The sequence below is a fragment of the Globicephala melas genome, chromosome 3 (assembly GCF_963455315.2).
Source record: "Globicephala melas chromosome 3, mGloMel1.2, whole genome shotgun sequence".
Taxonomy (NCBI): Eukaryota; Metazoa; Chordata; class Mammalia; order Artiodactyla; family Delphinidae; genus Globicephala; species Globicephala melas.
Window position 1 is genome coordinate 104,960,754 of NC_083316.1, and position 22,030 is coordinate 104,982,783.

Sequence of the window (22,030 nt, forward strand, 5' to 3'; positions counted from 1 at the left end):
CCCTACTAAACTACAAGCTTTCAGAGGGTGGTCTGGACCTTGTCTTGTTCTCTGCTATCTCCCCTGAGCCTAGAACAGTGCTGGGCATATATAGGTCTCAATGTGCATTTGTTAAATAACTAAATCTGTAAATTTGGAATGATGTTTACTCTGCCCACCTCGCCCTGCAGTCTGTGTACGAATACCATGTCCGTCATGATGGCTGCTGTCGCCATCAGCATTACCATCGGGATTGAGACTGATGTGGAGCATGGTCTTTCTCAGTCCCTATGCTCACTGCTGACCTGTCACACGCGAGGAGCTGTGTAAGGCGGGTGGGATCCTCTCTTCGGGGTACTGGCCTCAGGACTCTCACAGAGCTCTCCATGCATGCTGTGCTTTCAGCTTGCCCACCTGTGCATTGGGGTCCCAACTGCATCCACACGTGCAACTGCCACAACGGGGCCTTCTGCAGCGCCTACGATGGGGAATGCAAATGTACTCCGGGCTGGACGGGGCTCTACTGCACTCAGAGTAAGTGGCATGCCTTCGGAGGCTCTCCAAGGGGGGGCCCACCCCAGGGGACACGGCCCTGCCCTGCGCATGCATGAGCTGAGCTCCCCAGGGTTCCTGGCTTTGGAGGGTTTCGTCACCCAGTGACCCTGAGACATCTAAATTCCTCTAGGCAGTTAAGAGATACCACGTTCCAGGTTTGCTGTCCCTGTGTCGTATCAGGACACTGAGGTGGAGCGATGCTGTAAGTGACGGTGTGCAGCTTCTTTCACTTCTCTCCTTTCATCAGGCCCTATTTACATGGCTGAGATTCCCTCATTTATTCTGGCAGCACAAAGGTTAGGATAAGTGGCAGTGATTAGAAAGGAAGTGAAGACAACAAGCCTCACTGCCTGACCTAATGTGTGCTCCTGGAGAAGACCAATTCTGTGGGTCTTGAATTTTAGCGAGCTCCGGAATCACCCGGCTGGCTGGATAAACACAACTGCTGGCCCCGCTCCCAGAGTGTCTGATTCATTAGGTCTGGGGTGGGACCTGAGGATTCACATTGCTAACAGCCTTCCAAGGGGTGATGTCAGTCTGGCATCATGCTTTAAGAACCACTAGTTCTTTTTTTCCATTTTATGTCACACAATGTCTTCACTGTCTCTTCTTCTATGAGGTTTTTAGCGTCATAGGGTATAATGTACAAAGTACTCCACAGCTCAGTACTGTTGGGATAAGAAGACTGATCTCTGCCCTCTTGTCTTCAGTGGAATAAAGGAGGCAAGACAGGAAAGCATGTATTATGGTGATCAGTAATAATAATATATAATTTTAAATCACGGAAATGAGCTGAGGAAGAAAGATGGGTCAGAAATCAGTCAACTCTTATTTAATACTAATTAGAGAACATAATTAGAGAACAGACTGAACAAGTCTTTTGGAAGTTTCTAGAAGGGGGTGTAGACCTTGAGCCGTGATTTGAAAGGAAAAATTGACGAGGAGGGAGGTTGTCTCAAGCATATTCTGCCAGGATTGTATATATAGAAAGTTTTTCAGCTCTTCAGAGAAAAGAAAAAGGAAAAGTTATTGTGCATAATTCTAAAATTAGGACCTGCTTCAATCAGGAGACCTTTTGAAGTAAAAGTAGCACAGCACAGTGGGAAGAACATGGGGTCTGGAGCCAGACCTCCCCGTGTTTGTATTGTAGCCCTGCCATCCTGCCATTTGCTGGCTGTGTGACTTGGGCTCAGTTTCCATCCATAGGGTGAGAATATCTATCCCTGTGTTTCTGGGTTATTGAAAAGATTCAATGAGAGGATGCAGGAAAAGAATCTGGCACAGAGTAGGTGCTGGATAATTATGTGGAAATGATGTCATTGCATGCTGGCATCCATGCTCTGCCTCTGTTTCTTGAAAGTTGAGCTTTCGTTAAAACTTCTGTAAGAAAAAGGGAAGATTAAAAAGCACATGTGATGCTTGGAAACAGCCGTTGAGCAGCCCGCATTGAAGTTTTCTTGATGGCAGAGAGCCCTGAAACACTCTTGCAGGGCAGCTGCTGGCCCAGGAAAGCCTATAGGGCTTGTGCATGTTCTCAGCCCAAAGGCCCCAGTAGGCTGGGTCTTGAAAATTGTGCAGCAGTAAGAAGGCTTATTGCTTTTTTTAGCAATGCACATATGAATTGCAGGTTTTATTAAGATCAGAATTCTACCACACATCTTTGCTGAAGAAGATACTATTACATAAGAGAGTAACAGAGGAGGACAGGGCTAGTAGCAGATTTGGAGACATTCTGTACTATAAGTAAAAGCATGTAGGTAATTTTAACAAAGTACTCATTTCAGTCCATGGAATTTGAGTCCAGGATTCTAGTAGTTGACTGAAAAACATGAAAGGAAATGTCCCCGGACTTCCATGGGGTTGATGGAATGATTTGTTAGAAGACACCAGCTTGCCTCCAGGGATACCAGTGATGGTTAAACCGCCCCAGGCATGGAACTGCTCTTCTCCCTGCTCTTGAAGTACAAGTTCCTCCCAAGAGCTCCATCTTGGGACTTCAAAGAAGCCGTTGTGAGAAGCTGCGATGTGCTTTATTCTCTTTATTCTCTCTCTACGGGCTCAGCGTCCTTCAGGTTCAAACAAACATGTTGGAGGCGGAGCTGGGTTTCTCCTCAGCGGGCTCTTGACTCTGCTGTCCTTCCTTCTCGCACAGGATGTCCCCTGGGCTTCTATGGAAAGGACTGTGCATTGATATGCCAGTGTCAAAACGGAGCTGACTGCGACCACATCTCCGGACAGTGTACTTGCCGCACGGGCTTCATGGGGAAGCACTGCGAGCAGAGTGAGTGTGAGAGCGAGGCATCTCTAGGCGCTGTTATTTCCCCTAGAACTCCTGACGATGCGAAGGCAGGACCCACAGCTTTGAGGCTGTTCCGCCTGATGGCTGGTCCCTTAACAGCGCGGTTGACTTCCTTCCCCTCCCAGAGACCCCGCTACCTTGGGATTCTTGCTGGCTGTCCTTGTCCTCAAAGTTCTTCTGAGGACCTGATCAGCGCTCTGGGTGGAGGGAGTGTGGCTACAAGGATGAAGACAGAATTCAAGTTTTCCATCTGTTCATCCAGGCTCTTTCTCCCTCCCCTTCTTATTTTTGGAATGTGGCTGCTCAGACCTTTAAAAGAGGCAGTCAGGCGTTCCTCACGGCAGAGGCGGTGCCAGGGTCTCGCAGTGGAGGGGTGTGCGTTCGGTGGGGCCAGGTTGAGTGCACCGGGGCAGAGGGGCTGGGAGCCCAGTGCCAGCCCCGCCGTGGGGGAGGGGTGAGTCCGTGCAAACACGGCCATGCTTTTGACAACCTTCTCTTGATAGTACTTTTATACCGTTTCCACTAACTACTCCTCATCTGAGTATTAACAACCTTCCAGACAATATATTGCCTTCAATTTTTTTGTTGTAAAAATCCCACTCAGGGAGCATATACTCTATTGGAATTCCCCATCCTTATGGTTCCATTTCTACCCCAGCAGCTGTGCATCTGCTCACAGGGCTGTAAGAACATTAGCCTTAGACTGAGTATTTCAAAGTAGTTTATCGTTCCCTTCCTCTGTGACTTTCATTCAATGTTCAAGATGAATAAATCAGGTCTTAGGGCCGTATGAGGCTCACTCTTTCACCATAAATGACAGGAAAGGTGCAGGATGTTTACATCCTGCTTACAGAGTGTGTGCTCTTGAGGATGCAACAAAGATTACATGGCTGTAGGAGCAATGTGGCCTGGAAAGGTTGATCAGCAGAGTAGGACTTTGGCAACAAAGCACTACTCTCCCTCCACGACCCCTCCCCAGAACCTCACAGCACCACTGGACAGCCAGGTTTGCCTGGCTGTCTATGTGCCAAACTCTAGAATATATCTGCCTATCCTCCCATCTAGTAAATAACAAGAGTGACATCCAGGAATCAGCCTGGACAGAGATGGCCCCATTTTAGTTTTGCACTGCTAGTTCATTTAATCATGAAACAGATACTGAGTCCCACAGTTGCCTGCACACTGCTTTGTGTATATAAATATTATGTGTATGTGTATAAATGTCTAAACATATATACACATACATATATGCCTAGAAACCAGAATAGGCTCTAAACTGACTTTCACTTGAATGCCAGAATGGTTATGGGCTTATTAAATAAAAACATTTTAAGTGCTTCCGTGATGACTCTGAACATCAAATTAAAATGTCCTTATTTTTGGAGACTTTTCCTAATGCTCATGTGTAAATAGAAACCCTGTGTCTGACAGAGAGCTCTGATAGTAATAGCACATTGCCCCCTGCTGCTCACTTTACAAAAAACATCAGTATTTTGTCATGATAATTTTTACATTTAACATGCCTAGTATATTCTTTGAAATTCATGCCCAACTCCTTTACAAGTTTCTACATCATAAAAATCTCACTATTTTAGTCTCTCAGTCTTCAACCTGCAAATCCAAATTTTGAGCCTTTCTGTGGTAAATGAAGTTCTTACCTAGAAAATTAACAAAGCTTGCCCTCTCCCTCTTCCCCTGCTCCCAGCTAATCCGAGTCAGAATGTGCTGTCAGGAGGCTCCTAAACCTACAGTTAAAATGTACATGTTCTCAAAGAAGCATCTCTAGTTTACACTTTTCAGTGTAGTCCCCTTCTATCCCATAGTTTTGCCTGGTGGAGTCATCTCAGATTGCCCTTAGTGATGATCTTCATCAGCTCCATTGGGGTTCCACAGACACTCTACAAACCTCCATCAGGGAGGTGGGTACATACAATAGAACCTGAAAGTGCCGAGAGCCGTGACGAGGACCTCAGTCTCCGGCCCTGTGCTGCCTGGCCTGTGAGTCCCAGCATGACTCGGCACACCAGCCAGCTCTAGGACACCCTAAGTGGTACAAGTCTCCTTGGACAGGGATCCCCTGGAAGGGCTGGCCTCCAGGCACACCAGATCATACAGTAAGACCCTTGCCCCAGGTTCCCAAGGCTGGAGAGCTACATTGGACTCTCATCTTCTTCTCAGAGTGCCCTGCAGGAACATATGGCTATGGCTGTCGCCAGATATGTGACTGTCTGAACAACTCCACCTGTGACCACATCACCGGGACCTGTTACTGCAGCCCAGGATGGAAGGGGGCACGATGTGATCAAGGTAAGGATGCTAGTAAAGGATACTTACTCAGATGAGGACCCTAAAGCTGAAAGAAGTTGAGTGATTTGCCCAAGTTTACATATATCTAGAATATGTTAGTGTTTTGATACCAGGTTTGTCTGATTCCAAAGCTCATGAGTTTTCCACTGTGCCTACAATTTTTTTCAGCTTTATTGAAATATAATTAACCTGTAAAAAGCAACACACATATATATATATAATTATACTGTATATATGTATACACACACATATATATATAAAACACATATGTACAACACAAAGTATACAACTTGATAAAATCTGATGTATGTATACACCCATGAAACTATCACCACAATAAAAATAATGAATACATCCATCAACCCCCCAAAGTTCCCTCCCTGCCACCACTAGGTCCCAGGCAATCACTGATCTACTTTCTGTCACTATAGATTAGTTTGCATTTCCTAGAATTTCATATACGTGGAACCATACTGTACTCTTTTTTGTCTGATTTTGTTTATTTGGCATAATTAGTTTTGAAACATGTTGCTGTGTGTATCAATACTTCAATTCTTTTTATCGCTGAGTAGTATTCTATTGCGTGGATATACTGTAATTTGTTGACCCATTCATTCACCTGTGATGGACATTTGGATTGTTTCCAGTTTTTGGCTACTGCAGGTAAAGCTGTTGTGAACAGTAGTGTGTCAAGTCTTTGGGGACATAGACTTTCATTTCTCTTGGGTAAGTTCATAGGAATAGAAGGATTGGGTCCTATGGTATGTGCATGTTTAGCCTTTCAAGAAACTTGTGCCTGTGGTTTTTAACTAGGGTGTATATCACAGTCACCCGGGACTACCTGCAATAGGCATAGTCAGTCCTACTTGGGCAGTTCTGATTCTGGGATGGATGGCTCCCTGGAGAAAGATGGTTCTGAAGCATGGCCTTCAGAGAGCTCCTAGCACATGTGGTGCTTTCTCTATGTCATAAACACATGGGCTGTAAAGGCTTCAGAAAATTCATGTAGTGATATAAGTGAAGTCATCTTAAACAGTAAACTATGTGGGTATTCCTATTTAACTTTCTTTCGTAAAATAACTTTGACATGCTCATGATTTGTATTTGACCATCATAACAATACAATGTCATATTCCACAATAACGTTGTTACAAATACATTGTAATCACACTACACTGGCCTTGGTGCCTGCCTTTTGGGGCAGGCTGTCTTATAAGGTCTAGCATCTAGAATCATAAAGTCATAGGGACATTTGAGCTGGAAGTACCTTCATGGAGGCCATGAAGGATGTATTCATTATTTCCTCTTTTACAGATGATGAAACTGCAGCCTAAGAGCTTAAGGGAAAGTTCAGAATGTATGGATCAATTTTTTTAGATGCCAGGTTTCTTGATTGTCAGCCCCACTTGTGCCTTCACTTGATGGAACTCAAGGAAGAACTATGTAAAATGAAATTTTGAATTTTAATGAATAAGGTTTTAGGGTGATGTTACCAGGTATTATTGGGACAGACCTTTCTGTCATAGAAAATACCTCATAGAACATATCTTCTGTGGTAAAAGGCTCATTGAAATTAGGACAAGACAGATCCTGATCTTGAGCTAGATTTCTTTTTTTTTTTTTTTTTTTTCGGTACGCAGGCCTCTCACTGTTGTGGCCTCTCCCGTTGAGGAGCACAGGCTCTGGACACGCAGGCTCAGCAGCCATGGCTCATGGGCCCAGCCACTCCGCGGCATGTGGGATCTTCCCGGACTGGGGCACGAACCCGTGTCCCCTGCATCGGCAGGCAGACTCTCAACCACTGCACCACCTGGGAAGCCCTGGGCTAGATTTCTAATGGACTTATTCTTGACTGGAAGGAAAATTACTTTCCTCTTAGAAATGCTAAGGATAGACATAAAGTTAGGCACTTGAGTTAGCCATTCATAAGCTTAATGCTGGATAATAAATAAAGAACAATAAAAATTAGATAAATTATTACCCCCAAGTAACTGCTGATCTAAGCGTTTGGTTGGAAATCTGTGAGAAGCTCTCAAACCCTACTGTTAAGTCTTTGGGTTCAGGAAATCCTGTCTCTTTTTTGAGGCTTAGAGAAACCCTCTTCTGGGCTGATCTAAGCATTTAGTTGGAAATCTGTGAGAAGCTCTCAAACCCTACTGTTAAGTCTTTGGGTTCAGGAAATCCTGTCTCTTTTTTGAGGCTTAGATATGCCCTCTTCTGGGCACAGACAAGCCAACAACATCTGAACATGAGGAATGTTTGTTTTTCCTTCCTTCTCTGTTTCCAAAAGTTTCTAAATTGACATTTCATGAACTGAAAATATCCAGGCATTAGCACAGTGGGAGATTTTTGTAAATAGAGACCAAATATGTACCCGGCACATTGTCATCCTTACTCACATCTCTTTTTCTCCTTTTCTAGCTGGTGTTATAATAGTTGGAAATCTGAACAGCTTAAGCAGAACCAGTACAGCTCTTCCCACTGATTCCTACCAGATCGGGGCCATTGCGGGCATCATCATTCTTGTCCTAGTTGTTCTGTTCCTCCTGGCGTTGTTCATTATTTATAGACACAAGCAGAAGGGGAAGGAATCGAGCATGCCAGCAGTCACCTACACCCCCGCTATGAGGGTCATGAATGCAGACTATGCCATTTCAGGTGAGACTGGACTCACTAGAGGCATTTTATTCCTTGAAAAATGAGGCTTCATCCTGGTTCTTTTGAAACTGAGCATTTTTGGCTCTGCTGCCTGTTGTTATTGTCAATCAGCCTTGAGAAAATTTTACGTTTGGAGAAGATGCATTGTTAGAAATGCGTTTTATGTGACAACAGTGGTAAAATCATCACTGTTGTCTTCTGTGAGAGATTTAAAATTGGATTCATTATATGGTTGCTTTAAGTGTTGGGAATTTCAACCTGGAAGGAGCTTTGGTGGGCACCCAGTCCCAAGCTGTTGTCATATGTGGGCGACAGGGTGGGGAGAGGAGGAGGTGGCCATAATTTTATCGAGGTCATGGAGCAGATCAGGGATGAGGACCCGGGCCTCTGCCTCTGGCCTTGCATTTTTCCAAGGTGCCTTCCAGCCTGTCCTGGGGCACATGGGAATCATTAGCTGCACAGCAACCAAGTTATATAAGAAACAGTTTGGAGGGATAAGCAAGAACCAAGGCTGTTCTTTAAGAAAACTCTTTTGAATCTTCCTTTCTGTCACGAGACCCCATAAAAAGTAAATTTTTAAGTGACACGCTCAATCCTGAGAAGAAGTAACCACATAAGTGAAGAATTTGGAAACTTAAGGTACTTATTAATTTGGGGGCAATCACTGAAGGATTTCAGGTGGGTTACATGTTTATAAATAAAGTGATTCTGGGGGAATTCATAAAGTAGCTGATTTACTTAGTAGTGCACTTCTAGTGCGGAATATTGTGTCAAGAATTCGAGTGTTTAAAAAGAGGAAAGTTACAGCAGAAGTAGCTTCAAAGTGATGCCTTTCCAGCTTCTACAAGCTCCAAAGCAAAGAGCAGTTGTTGGTGGATACTTTCACACTTTTCCAGGAGGCAGGTAGGAAGGCAGATGCCTGCTGCCTCTAGAGGCTTTGCTGCGTATGCAGGGCAGGAGGGGATTCTGTCCCGCCTGTGATATGGAAGCAGTCCAAACATTTGTTCTTGTTATTTTGCTTCCCTCTTTCCCACGGGCATGTAGGGAGCCTGCCATCTTAACCATTTCCTTCTCTTCTGGCAGAAACCCTTCCTCACAGCAATGGTGGAAATGCTAACAGCCATTACTTCACCAATCCCAGTTACCACACACTCACCCAGTGTGCCACATCCCCTCATGTCAACAACAGGGACAGGATGACCATCGCAAAGGTGAGAGGAAATGGTCTAAGCCAGTGAGGGTGGACAGGGGAGAGAGGAACGAACAAGCGTGTATGAGGGCTACTGTTTGCCAGCTGCCGTTCTACGTACATACGTCTATTATCTCATTTATTCCTCTAAACAATCCCATGGGTGTGTATTAGGATCTCAGGTTTACTGACAAAAACCCCTAAGTAATGGGGAATTTAAGTCACTTCCAAACATCGCTTGTGAGTGAGGCTGCCACGAGGTGAGTCATCTCGCTGTCTCTACAACTTGCACTGTTTTCGTTGCACTTCTTTGGAAAAATGTTTCTAACATTGCATGAGGTTCTAAAGTAATGTCTCAGACCAAACCTATAGCGGACTCAGGCCTGGGTAAAATTGCCAAGTTTGACTTTTGTGACCACCTGTCTTCTAGTGCCCTTTCCTGGCCACCCTTACTTGAGTAATGACAACAACAATAATATGCATTTATTTCACTTGAACCACATGAAATTGAATTTTTGTGGGTCAAAAATTATCAAATAGAAACAACCTAATACTATGTGACAAGCAATTCTAATCATTTTACAAATTTCTATTTGTAAAACGATTAGAATGATTTAATCTTCACACCAATCCTATGAATCAAGAGTCATTATCCCATTTTACAGATGCCAATAGAGGTTGGAGGCCCCAGAGTGGCTCCTCTGGTACCACCCAGTTCACCCCCAGGTCTCTTCCACAGTGCTCTGAAATCCCAAACATTTCTCTCTTCCAAACTGCACCTGAATTATATTTCCAGTCTCCGTTGTCTAATTCCAGCTCTCTGTTAGAGGAAAACCAAGCTAATTAAATTAATTCAGTTGCAATTAAATTAATGCAGCTGGATTTTAATTCTAGTGCCTCATAGTTAAATAGCACTTCATATTCTCCAGAGATTTTGATATTTATCATACCATTTGTTCTTATTCCCATTCAGGGAGAGAGCAAAGTAGATCATCTTATCCTCATGCTTATGGCTAAGAAAACTGCTAAGAGTGACTCGTATAAGATCATACAGTGTTTGATGGGAAAGCTCAGACCAAGAATTTGGTTTTTTCAGTTCAAAGTTCCATGTATGTAAACCCAAGTAAGGTCTAACTGGCACAGAGCGACAGCAGGAGATGGAGGAGTTGCGGCAGTGGAGGGAATGGTTGGGGCCGAGGGACACATCCTCCTGCTGCCTCTAAGTCCTGCCAGGTCGGAAGCGGTCACCTTGGCCTCCTGGTGCATCCTCATGTAAGGACCGGTCCTTGATACATGCCATGGACTTACTTTCCCCAGATGGGTAACACTTCACTGTGCCATATTGTATTTTCTCTTTAAATCTTTTGTTGTTTATATTTTTAACAGTCAAAAAACAATCAGCTGTTTGTGAACCTGAAAAATGTGAATCCTGGGAAGAGGGGCCCTGTGGTGGACTACACAGGCACGCTGCCTGCGGACTGGAAACACGGCGGCTACCTCAACGAGCTTGGCAAGTCCCCCCACTTCCCCACCTTCACAAGCATCTTTGTCTTTTAGTCACCGCAAACAGTCACAGATTCATGACAGTGCCAAAGCGATCTATTGGAAACATGCATGGAAAAACAAAGTCATAGGATTATACCTAATCCCTGTATGGGGCTTTTACTGTCCTAAGGGCTTTATTTATTCAACATTTATTGAGTTCTTACTATGAGCCAGGAATTGATAAAAAGAGACAAGGATCTCTGCCTGCTCGTAGCTTACATCCCACCTCTCCACGTATTAACTCACCTAATTCTCACAAGTACTGTTATAGGTACCATTATTATCATCATCATCTCCCTGTTACAGTTGCGAAACTCAGTCATAAAGAGGTCAAGTAACTTGTCTAAGTTCTCAAAGCCTATTAAATGGTGGAGCTGGGATTTGAACCTATTCAGCTTGGTTCCAGGGTGTGTGCTGCTTCTCTTTGCTCTCTGTTAATCTGAGGCACCCTCACTAGAGGCCCTTCCTCTTTTAGGTGAGGAAATAGAGATATCAATTAGATATCTAATAGTAAGTCAGTGGTTCTGAAAATAGTAAGTCAGTGGTTCTCAAACGTCTGAGAATCGGGACCCTTTCATACACCCTTAAAAGTAATCGAGGAACCCAAAGAACCCCTACTGACATGGGTTATATCTGCTGATATTTACCATATTACAAATAAAATCTGAGAACATCTTAAAGAGCTAGTTATTAATTTATAATAACATCTCATTTCATGATAACATAAAATGCATTTTTATGAAAAATAACTACATTTTCCAAAATGAAACAAAAAAAATTAGTGAGAAGAGTGGCACTGTTTAACACTTTCATACATCTCTTTACCATCTGGCTTAATAGAGGACAGCTAGGTTTTCATATCTGCTTCTGTGTTTGATCAGTAGTGATCTTACACTTGGTGTGGCTCCTGGAAAACTCCAACATACACCTGAGAGAGAATGAGAGTGGAAAGGACAAATAGTGTTATATTGTGATGAGAACACAGCATTTAATCTCAGGGCCCTCCTGCAAAGGGGCTGGGGATTCCTGGACCGCACTTAAGGCACTGCTCTGATACCCCATCGAGCATGTGGTGCAGCCCCTTATTTTCAGGGAGGAGAGGAATGATATAGTAAGTAGCATGTGTGCAGTGTCTTAGGGGCAGCAAACCCTTTCATATGTATTTATTTGGTGGTAAGGTTGCCAGGAAGTCCCATTAAATTGGAATTTCAGATAAGAAACAAATAATTTTTGTATAAATATATCCCAAATATTGCACGAGGCAAACTTATATGAAAAATTATTTGTTGTTTCTCTAAAATTCAAATTTAACTGGACCTCCTGTGTTTTTATTTACTAAATCTGGCACCCCCTACTGTGTGGGCCCTTCCACAAATCTTGTTTTATAGAGGAATAAGCAAAGAGGTTAACTCTCTTGTCCAAGATTTCATAGAAGGAAGGGGGTAAAATTGGGTCTCACAGTTGGTCTTCTGCCTCCCCTCACTTCGATCCTTCTGTGAATACTGTAGATGTCAATTCACCTGAGCCACATGGAGGAACCAACCCCTGTGGGCTCTGGAATCCCGTCTTACTATGGAAATGGAAATGTTTAAGTAGCAAATGAGTACAAATTCTTAACTTTTATCTGCATTCTTCAATTGATAACCAACATTATCACTAGGATGTGTATTTCTACATACTTAGAGTAAAATTACTTATATACCAGATTCACATTATACTTACTGGTGAAATCACTTAACTTTAGGGAGGTTAATAATCTAGCTCAAAGAAGTACGTGAATTGATAATAGTAAAATACCACCCAGCACTAATGAGGGAAAAGTTCTCTCATTCTATCTCCACTTAATGGAGTTTGTCCTGATTCCAGAACACAACACACCGTCACTGTAATTGTCACATATAAATTTCCCCGCTTTCTGTCTCAGTGAGACCCAAGGGACTGATTATTAGTAACATAAAATCTTCATTGGAAATTCTGGATCTCCTTGGCTTGTTCCCATCCAAAAGTAATTCTGCATTTAATATCCCTGTAAAGTTGTTGCATAGAAAAAGTCTTTTCTTACAAAGAACAGAATAAGGCACATTATGGATAATGAAGTGTGTAGTAGTTTTAAATGATGGGAAAGTTGTGATGCTGTCTGAAAGAGCCCTGAACTTGACACAAAAGCTGTGAGATCAATTCCTGGTTCTGTGATATGACACTGTGCCAGTCATCCTCTCAAGACTGATTTGTTTGTTTGTAAAATAGAGATAAGGATCATGTTCTGGCTCATTGTATGAAGTAGATTAACTGGAGCATTTGAAAGTGCCTGTTCAGGGATTGGGACAGACAGGAGTTTATGAGGAAGCCCACCTGCTTCCTTGTTAAAACTGCACCCTGATCTTCCAGGGCAGAGAAGACGGAATCTGCCCTGAGTGGCTGGTCTCATAGCCCCACTCTTGTTCCCTGATTTACTATCCACCCCATGTTGCTCCTCTCTTTAACCCCTTGGGGAAGGCTAGCCATTGTACAGCTAAGATCAAGACAGACATTTAACAAGACTTTGCCACAGTTTGGAGATGGCCAAGGGAATTAGGCAAAGAATAACATAGAGTTCTTTGATTAGGCTGCTGTCAGGCCATAGGCTGCCTATCTTCACCGGGTCCCTTTAAAAAGTCCAGAATCTCTAAGACCACCCTTACTTCTGATACCAACTACAAGTTCAAGTGTCCTCAAGACCACCCACAGGATCAATAATTTGCTAGGAAGACAGAACTCACTAAGAGCTGTTATACTCAAGGTTACAGTTTATCACAGCAAAAAGGTACAGATTAAAATCAGCGAGGGAACAGACACGAGGCAGAGTCCAGGAAAGTTCAAGTGTGAAACTTCCAGTTGTTCTTTCCCAGTGGAATCATAGAAACTGCTAACTTTTCCTAGCAACAATGTGTGACAAACTATTACATATATAGAATAGAAAAACAACAAGGTCCTGCTGTATAGCACAGGGAACTATATTCAATATCTTGTAATAAACCATAATTGAATATGAAAAAGAATATATATATATGTGTATATATATATATATATATATAACTGAATCACTTTGTTGTAGCTCAGGAACTGACACATTTTAAATCAACTGTACTTCAATAAAATAAACTTTTTAAAAAAGTGTTACAGTAACTGAAGCACCATTCATTTATATGGTGCTTCAGAATTTGCAATGCCTTTCCCTATGGTCTATTTCACTTCATGTTCACAACAACCCTGTAAGACTTAGAAGGTGGGTTGTGTTTTCCCCATTTTAGAGATAAGAAAATTGAGGCTCAGCGAGTTGAACATCTTGTGTAAAGTCACGTAGCTAACAAGTGATGAGATCCCAGTCCTTTGTCTCAGTTCTAGCCCTTGAATCAAGTCTACTGATTCATCTGTGCCTCAGTTTCTGCCCCATATTGACCAGCCTTTCCCAAAGTCACTGAAACGAGCAGGAGAATGCTCCGAATGCTGTATAACATTTTTTTAAACTCTTAAGTACTGAAACATCTGGCACAAGTGATCTGGTGTCGAGGTTTGGAAAGCAGCATCCTTGGCTATTTCCTGCAGTGGGGAGACAGTGGGTACCCAAACCATCTTCTCCAAGGACCTGAGAATATTAGATGAGTTTTCTCTTTCTTTCAGTCCACACTGGATATTTTTTTCTTCCTTTGTTACAGGTGCTTTTGGACTTGACAGAAGTTATATGGGAAAATCCTTGAAAGGTATAGTATAAATTTGAGGAAGAAATACATTTATCAGAACACAATTAAAAAATTTTTTTAACTCAGAGACAGAAATAATTTGTTAAACCAGCGAAAGCGGCACTGTAGGGAAAATGTAGCCTTGTTAGGGGGTTTAATTACTCCAGCAAAGACATGAGCACGTTTGACTGCCAGCAAGAGAGTGAACATAGGTGGATCCTGTTAGAGCAGCAGTCTTGGAGAACCAAGCCTTTGATTTGCTGGGAAAACACTCATAATTCCTTTCAAAGAAATATAGTTTGTGGGGAGAGAGAAATATGAAAATGGAAATAGCAGGGAAAAGAGGAAGAGATCAGCTTGGTTACATGTTCACTGAAGCCTGCTTTTTGGAAGGAATTTGAGTAGTAACTTCAGGTGCCCAGACCTGAGGTTTTACAAAGAAGCCTCACAGCATAGTTGCCTTCCTTACCATGATAATAGTATCTTCTTATGCTCCTGGGGTCAGCAACAGATGGGGTCTTGACTGAAGACTGTGAGGAGTCAGAGACTATTAGTAAAATAGAGTGGAATTAATTTTATTTGAGTGTGATAATAAAAATGATATCAAATCCATGATGTTTACATTGGTCCTCACCTTAGAGAGGAGCCAAAATTACTTTGTGGATGGGTAATTTTATAGAAGATTCTCTCCAAAATACGTAAAAAATGGATGCCATTATTTTCATTGTTAAAAATTATAGGTAACTATGAAGAAAAATAAGTGATGTGCCCAAGTCAGTAATCGCCAAGAAAATAAATGATGTTGCCCATGAAATAGCATTTGCTTCCCCCCACCCCATCTCTCTTCACAGACCTGGGAAAGCATTCTGAATATAATTCAAGTAACTGCTCCCTAAGCAGTTCTGAAAACCCATATGCCACTATTAAAGACCCACCCGTCCTTATTCCCAAACACTCAGAGTGTGGTTATGTGGAGATGAAGTCACCGGCGCGGAGAGATTCCCCATATGCAGAGATCAATAACTCAACTTCAGCCAACAAGAATGTCTATGAAATTGGTAAGTTTTCCTAACCAAAGAAAGAACCTAGTGAGTGGGAATATTCTTTTCAAACAATTTTAAAGTCCTTGAGAATACAATTGTTGCAGTCCATATACACTGTATTGAAAATAATGGTCTGTATTTTAAACGTTAACCTGTGTTTATGGTGTTCATATTAGTTGGTGTCAAATGAACTTTTCAGGGAAAATACCATTTAGAAAATTCAAAGTAAGTTTTTTTTTTTTTTTTTTTTTACCTCCCACCCGGTCATCCATCTTTTGTTTTGTAACCATAGTGAATATTTTAGCACGCATGTGGAATAACATATGTATCATATTAGCTAATATGTCAAGTTAGCCAAAACAAATGGTTCAAGTGGATTAAACAGATGTTTCCATTTCCTGATTGCATTCATTATATTAATTTAATGCTTTTAGCAGGATTGGAACATTTTACTTTTAAATTTGTCTATTAGATTAGTAATACTCTCTGATGTGAATCTGATACAAATTGATAAGAATTCAGTTAGTGTTAGAGTTATTTTGATTGCCCCTTGCAAATGCCATTTGAGGAAAGTTAAAACATACCAGAGCTATCCTGGGAAGAGCTATCCTGGGCTAGATAGTAGAGCTTTATATTTTCATTTTTCTTTCTCCATATCTTTCTCAATGTTTATGATTTAAGCCTGAAAAAAATTCTCTACTACAGTTGACACTTGAGCAACATGGGTTGGAACTGCACGGGTCCACTTATACAGGGATTTTTTTCAATAGTAAATGCTACAGTTCTATGTGATCTGCAGTTGGTTCAATCCAAGGTTGTGAGGCCATGGATAGGAGGGCCAATTGTGAAGTTACGTGTGGATTTTCAGCTGCAGCGTGTTGGGGGGAGGGTGTGCAGCACCCCAACCTTGCATTGTTCAAGGGTCAACTGTACTTGTAAATGAAGTGACTTATTTAATTCTAGTCATTTGTCATTCATTTTAGGCCATAGACATGTCATGGAAAGATACGTAATTCTTTTTAAAGTATTAAGACAACTTTTTGAAATGGAAGCCATAATGAACTACATTTATTTCTAAGAAGTCAGTAACAGTTCCCTTTTGAACTGTCCCCTAAGCCCACCACTGTGAGATGGGAACTCAACTGAGAGCCTGAGTCCTGAGTTCTAAAACTGTGCACTTGTTATGTGTTTCCATGAATCAAGTGACCCCCAGAGGACCTCGTTGTTTTACCTGTAGAGGAAGGGGTTTGGACTAGATTATCTCCAGGTTTTTGCAGACAGTGATTCATGTCCAGGGTTTCTGTATATTCCCTTGATGTCTTCATCCCAACCATATAGTCACCCTTTGTTCTGAGCATCGTTTGTGAGCGTCAGTGGGTCTACCAACCACAGAGTAGCCACCTCTATGTGATTATAAAAGGATCATTTGTTTTAAAAAATAATATTTTCTTATATATTTTTTAAAATTAATTAATTAATTTATTTATTTATTGGTTGCGTTGGGTTTTCGTTGCTGCACACAGGCTTTCTCTAGTTGCGGCGAGCAGGGGCTACTCTTCGTTGTGGTGCGCGGGCTTCTCATTGCAGTGGCTTCTTTTGTTGCGGAGCACGGGCTCTAGGCGCGCGGGCTTCAGTAATTGTGGCATGCAGGCTCAGTAGTTGTGGCTCGTGGGCTCTAGAGCACAGGCTCAGTAGTTGTGGTACATGGGCTTAGTTGCTCTGCAGCATGTGGGATCTTCCTGGACCAGGGCTTGAACCTGTGTCCCCTGCATTGGCAGGCGGATTCTTAACCACTGCGCCACCAGGGAAGTCCCTTCTTATATTTTTATAAAAGCTCCTCTGGTGTGTTTGATATTTGCAAGGAATGCCATATTCTTTTTTTTTTTTTTAATTTCCATTGCTGATCAGTTAATGTGTCCCTGGTTGTCACAGAACCTACAGTGAGTGTTGTCCAAGGAATATTCAGCAATAATGGGCATCTCACCCAGGATCCATATGACCTCCCAAAGAACAGTCACATCCCTTGCCATTATGACCTGCTGCCAGTCCGAGACAGTTCATCCTCCCCCAAGCAAGAGGATGGCGGCGGCAGCAGCAGCAACAGCAACAGTGAATGACACCAAAGGACCACTGGGTAGCCGCTGGAACCCTTTCCAGAACTACAGTTCGGTTCTTCTCCATCCTCGAGTTTGCCACCCTGTGTGAACGTTAATCTGCTCAGTAGGCAATTGTTGGACATGAACCAGAAAGCTCAAAACTGAGGGTGACTGACTGTAGGTCCTTTTTGTACAGGTGGCTCAGAAGGAGATAGCAATGTGATTTCCCATTCTTGTTAGTTTTAGAACTGCACTCATGAAGCATGACTTATTGTAAAATCTTGGCTAAAAGCATGACTGTGCAGGACTCTTTCAGTGACATGGGTTGCAGTGGACGTTGGTATTGTTGCTTGAAAAATTAAAATTTAAATGTTTTCTTTCTCATTTGCATTATAGAGCTGTACCTAGGATTGTGCGGTTTACCACAAAATATACTTCATAAAAGTGTGAATCACTCAGCGTGTAGAAGAAAAAGGGCCATCTTATTGAGTTCTTACTGTTTAACTTCTTTCAGCTGGACTCGGAATTGTAAGGATAATATGAGCCCAGCAGGAACCATTCTGCCAAGTGGCATTACTGGATAGACTCTGAATAAACTCTAGAGGTGGATAGCAAATTTAAATATGAGAACTTTAGACTTCTTTTAGAATGAGGAAATGTACCATTAGAATTACCTTAGAAATGCTAGAATAATTGCAGGAATCAATACGCAAATGTGCCAGGCAGAAGTGCTTCTCCTCTCTATTTGATCCTTGGCCCACTTTAGATACATGACATTATTCTGATTACTGTCCCCATCATACACATTCACCACTTGAGATCCGTAACATATCAATAATTATTTCATAAATATAGAAATGAAATAATTTTATTTTTGACAGATTGGATTGAATGAGTGTATAATGATTGGAAAAAGTTGTAAATTTTAGGTGTAAGATGATGCTTAAGTTTTGTAAACCATTAGTAATACAGGCTGTAATATAGAATTAGCAGAAAGTTTTGGTTAATTTTTCCCTAGAAGTGACCGAAATATTTTTGTGCATATTTGAGAAAAGGGCACTTTCCTTTTATTAATTGTTGATTTAGAGAAACTATGCTTAAGCTGGTCTTTTGCATTGCTAATATGACATGTACCCCATTTTTCATCAGTTTGTATTTCCATTTTTAAGTTGTATATTCTATGTTTTGTAGTGTTTGGATTGTTAATGAAAAAATATTATATGTTTATTGTTTCTTGTGTTATGGCTACTTTTGTTTTTGCTTGAGAAAAATGCACTGTTCTTGTTTCTTTTGGAGGGAGGAGATGAAAATATATAAATCAAATCCATTAAAATTGGTCATTACTAAAATAGTACAGTAACCACAAGTGCATGGCTTATAATGGAAATAGAGAAGCTTTTTAATATTCTGAAATGGGGTTCCTTTAGATCCTGAGTCTTAGTTAAACCAAAGGGGAAGGGAGCAGGGAGACACTGTTACTGAGAAAGTACCACAGACTGGTCTTACTAAAGACCTTCATTAGGGTGATATGATTGATCATCCAAACTGGAACACTTCTGAGAGTAAGTGAGGGCATTATGAACAAGTATCCTGCAGTGGGCTTAAATGTGGGCTGTTACAGGCAAACCAGAAGAGATGTTCATCCTGGGCATACTTATGCAATAACATTTTTCACTCCAAGATAGTTATCTCAAGAGGATGCTGATACATGATGCAAGAAAGCCAGTTTCTCTTTGACCTCCCTGAGCAAGCTGAAGGGCTGAAAGGCTGAATGAGGAAGCAACTTCATAAGAGAAAACAGTGGTCATCAATCTTTTAAAGACATGAAATGCTACTTGGTGTCCTACCTCAGTGAGTCAAGTCACAAATATGTACTGCACCCCTGTTCTGCCATTAGCATACACAAGGCATTGCACCCGCCAGCTACTGAGTTGGGATATCCAGTGCTTTCCTGTCGCACACCTGCACCTGTGATGTTCGGTTGGTCAGGTGGATGAGAGAACAAACACACTTAGAACATTCACTCCTTTGATGACTGTTTCTTTCAGGGAACTCCAAAGTTAATTCAAGGAAATGGGGACTCGCCTGGAACACACCTTAGAAACAATTGATTTATTCCAACAGTTACCTGCTGGTTGGCCCTTTGTTCTAGGCGATAGACATCTAATTGAGACACTTGTGGGTCAGTAGCCACAAAGAGTCCTTTTTGGTTAGAAAAAAAGAAGACATCTTTCCCCTTCTTTTTTAAGATTCATCTCTTCAGAGCTCCATGGTAAGTTGAGTTTCCCCATTACTCCCTGGAGATAAGTTAAAAAAAAAAAAAAAGAAAAAGAAAGAAAAAACAGTTTCTTTTCTCATTCCACTATTAAAAAAAAAAAAAAGAAAGAAAGAAAGCTTCATGTCCAAAGGCAACAGCAATGTAAGTAGAAAACCTGGGCAGCAGATGCGGATCCAAAAGGGGCACTGCCATCCCTCCCTGTGCAATCTTTCTGACAGATCTCTTGCTCAGGATGGCTGCTGTCCTGAGACAACATTTGTACCTAAGGCAATTCTTACTTATTAGGGTTCACTCAGGATTTTTCAAACAACAGAACACACATAGCATGTTGGATGTCGTAAAACTACATGTTATATTTGGAGAGGTCTAGTTGAGAGATCAAAATTTTCTAGATACTTTCATATAGACTTCGATAAAGAGAGAAATACTTTTGTCAGAATGAGAATTAAAGACAAAAAGACCTGACAGTTTTTTCCCCCTGAAATTACAACCTTTTGGACTTTTCCAGATTAAATATCAAATTTAATTTAATGGTGATGTTATTCGTCTTACATAATGAAGCTATTCTCATGACCTTTGAACCCATATTAATTTGGAATCCTAAAAATAATCTCTTCCCTATACCCTGTAGAGGTCAAAGCAGTGAATGAGCTTGGCGACATGCAGCAAAAGCCATTCATGTAGGAATGTCAGCCAAACTATTATACTTTCCCTAGAGGTTGATATATCAGAAAATTTATAAACTATTTGTGTTTCTATATAGATACATCAAAACTGGCCCAAATGATAGTTTGTGTGCTTGCTTTAATAGATAGAATGTTATTTGTAGTTAATTATATGATAAGGAATATTTCATAACTATTTACAATGTTTGATATAGATTCCTCTCCCATGCTATAGCAGTAATGTTAACAGGGAGCTTAATGTGTTTATCATTATCTCTATGGAAAATTATTCATCGATTTCAGGAAAACCAACATAGAATTTTATAATAGGACAGTTGTAACCTGTCCCATCCAAATCCATTAGCACAATAACTATGTGCTGCGAGAAATGCAAGCAACTTTATGAAAATGTGATCATGTTGACCCCAAAGAGCCACAATAGTAGTTATCAATTATTGGGATTTTTAAACTATAAATATTGCAAGAGTTACACAAGAATATTGCAATACCAGTTAGAATTCATGTCAATGTTAGAAGTCCACTTACCACTTAAAATGAAATGAAATCATAAAAAAAGTGAGTTTTAAGGTTATGTTTTTAAAATAATGGATTTTCTATCTTTGAATAACATGTCTCAATTATTCACATTAACTATTTAAGAGGTATGCTGGTCTTAAAAACTTTATGTCATGGACGTATACCTAGATGTGTAAATGTGAATCACATGGTGTGGATGGGTGCTTGTCTAGTAACTAAAGATGTATGGCCAGCTGCCCTTTTAGGGTCCTCTTAATACTGGTGTCCTTACACTGGGTCTGTTTATTCTAGTTCAGTATTTAGTCCAGGCTTCCTTTTGTTATGAACAAATCGCAATATATATTTTTAAAAGGAAAAAAATTAAAACACATTAGGATTTTCATGATTGTAGCAAACAAAAAATGCTTTCAGTATTAAAATATCTCTTTTCCAAAGATGATTAAACTTTCAACAGTATTAGCCTACATTGTCATTTATATGACCAGCTGAGTTTATAGATTAATGCAATAAACTTTCTAATAAAAAACTTTAAAGTGGTGTTTATTTCTATGTTTGATTCTATTGTTAATAAAAGAGAAGAAAAACCTTTTCCTACTGGCAAAATTAATATTTTTTCATGTGTGGCCCCATAGCACTTTATATATACATTTAAAAAATTATTATATTTTATTATATGTAATTGCTTGTGTACATGTTTTTTCTCCTGATCACTTGTTCTTTAAGGACAGAGGCAACATTTTATTCATATCCGGATCCCTGGAACCCAGGTTAGTGCCTGAGAGTTGGGTCTCTGTAAAAAACTTCAGGTTATCTTATGTGGATTTGCTTTTTAAATCTCAGTAGCCTGTTAGTGCTTCATTTTATAATTAAAAATTTTTTTGAAACTCTCACTTTATAACACTGTGTTCTAGGGATCAGATATGAATAAAACATTGCTGCTTCTCTCAATAACTGTTTATTTTACTGAGGACCTGGGTGCCAAGCACAGTTGGGGATGCAGAGAAATAGAAGACATGATCTCAAGTAGCTATTATTTCGTTAAGGAAATGAAGCATCTTATTAGCTGCGTGACCTTGGTAAGTTACTTGACTTCTCAGGACCTTGGTTTCTATATTGTAATATGTTGGAAATAATAGTACTTATTTCAAGGGGTTTTGTGA

General features: G+C 40.9%; 1 protein-coding gene across 3 annotated transcripts in view; it reads left to right on the forward strand.

Annotated features, from left to right (window-relative positions):
- Nucleotides 1-21,460, forward strand: part of MEGF10 (multiple EGF like domains 10) — a 163,301-nt gene extending 141,841 nt beyond the window's left edge. For all 3 annotated transcript variants that reach the window (XM_060296162.1, XM_060296164.1, XM_060296163.1), the window contains exons 17-25: nucleotides 385-513; nucleotides 2,687-2,815; nucleotides 5,012-5,140; nucleotides 7,562-7,798; nucleotides 8,882-9,009; nucleotides 10,374-10,497; nucleotides 14,228-14,272; nucleotides 15,103-15,309; nucleotides 17,227-21,460. In XM_060296162.1, the coding sequence (XP_060152145.1) occupies nucleotides 385-513; nucleotides 2,687-2,815; nucleotides 5,012-5,140; nucleotides 7,562-7,798; nucleotides 8,882-9,009; nucleotides 10,374-10,497; nucleotides 14,228-14,272; nucleotides 15,103-15,309; nucleotides 17,227-17,411 (1,313 nt within the window). In that variant the 3' untranslated portion in view covers nucleotides 17,412-21,460. The remainder of the gene's footprint in view (nucleotides 1-384; nucleotides 514-2,686; nucleotides 2,816-5,011; nucleotides 5,141-7,561; nucleotides 7,799-8,881; nucleotides 9,010-10,373; nucleotides 10,498-14,227; nucleotides 14,273-15,102; nucleotides 15,310-17,226) is intronic.
- The last annotated feature ends 570 nt before the right edge of the window (nucleotides 21,461-22,030 follow it).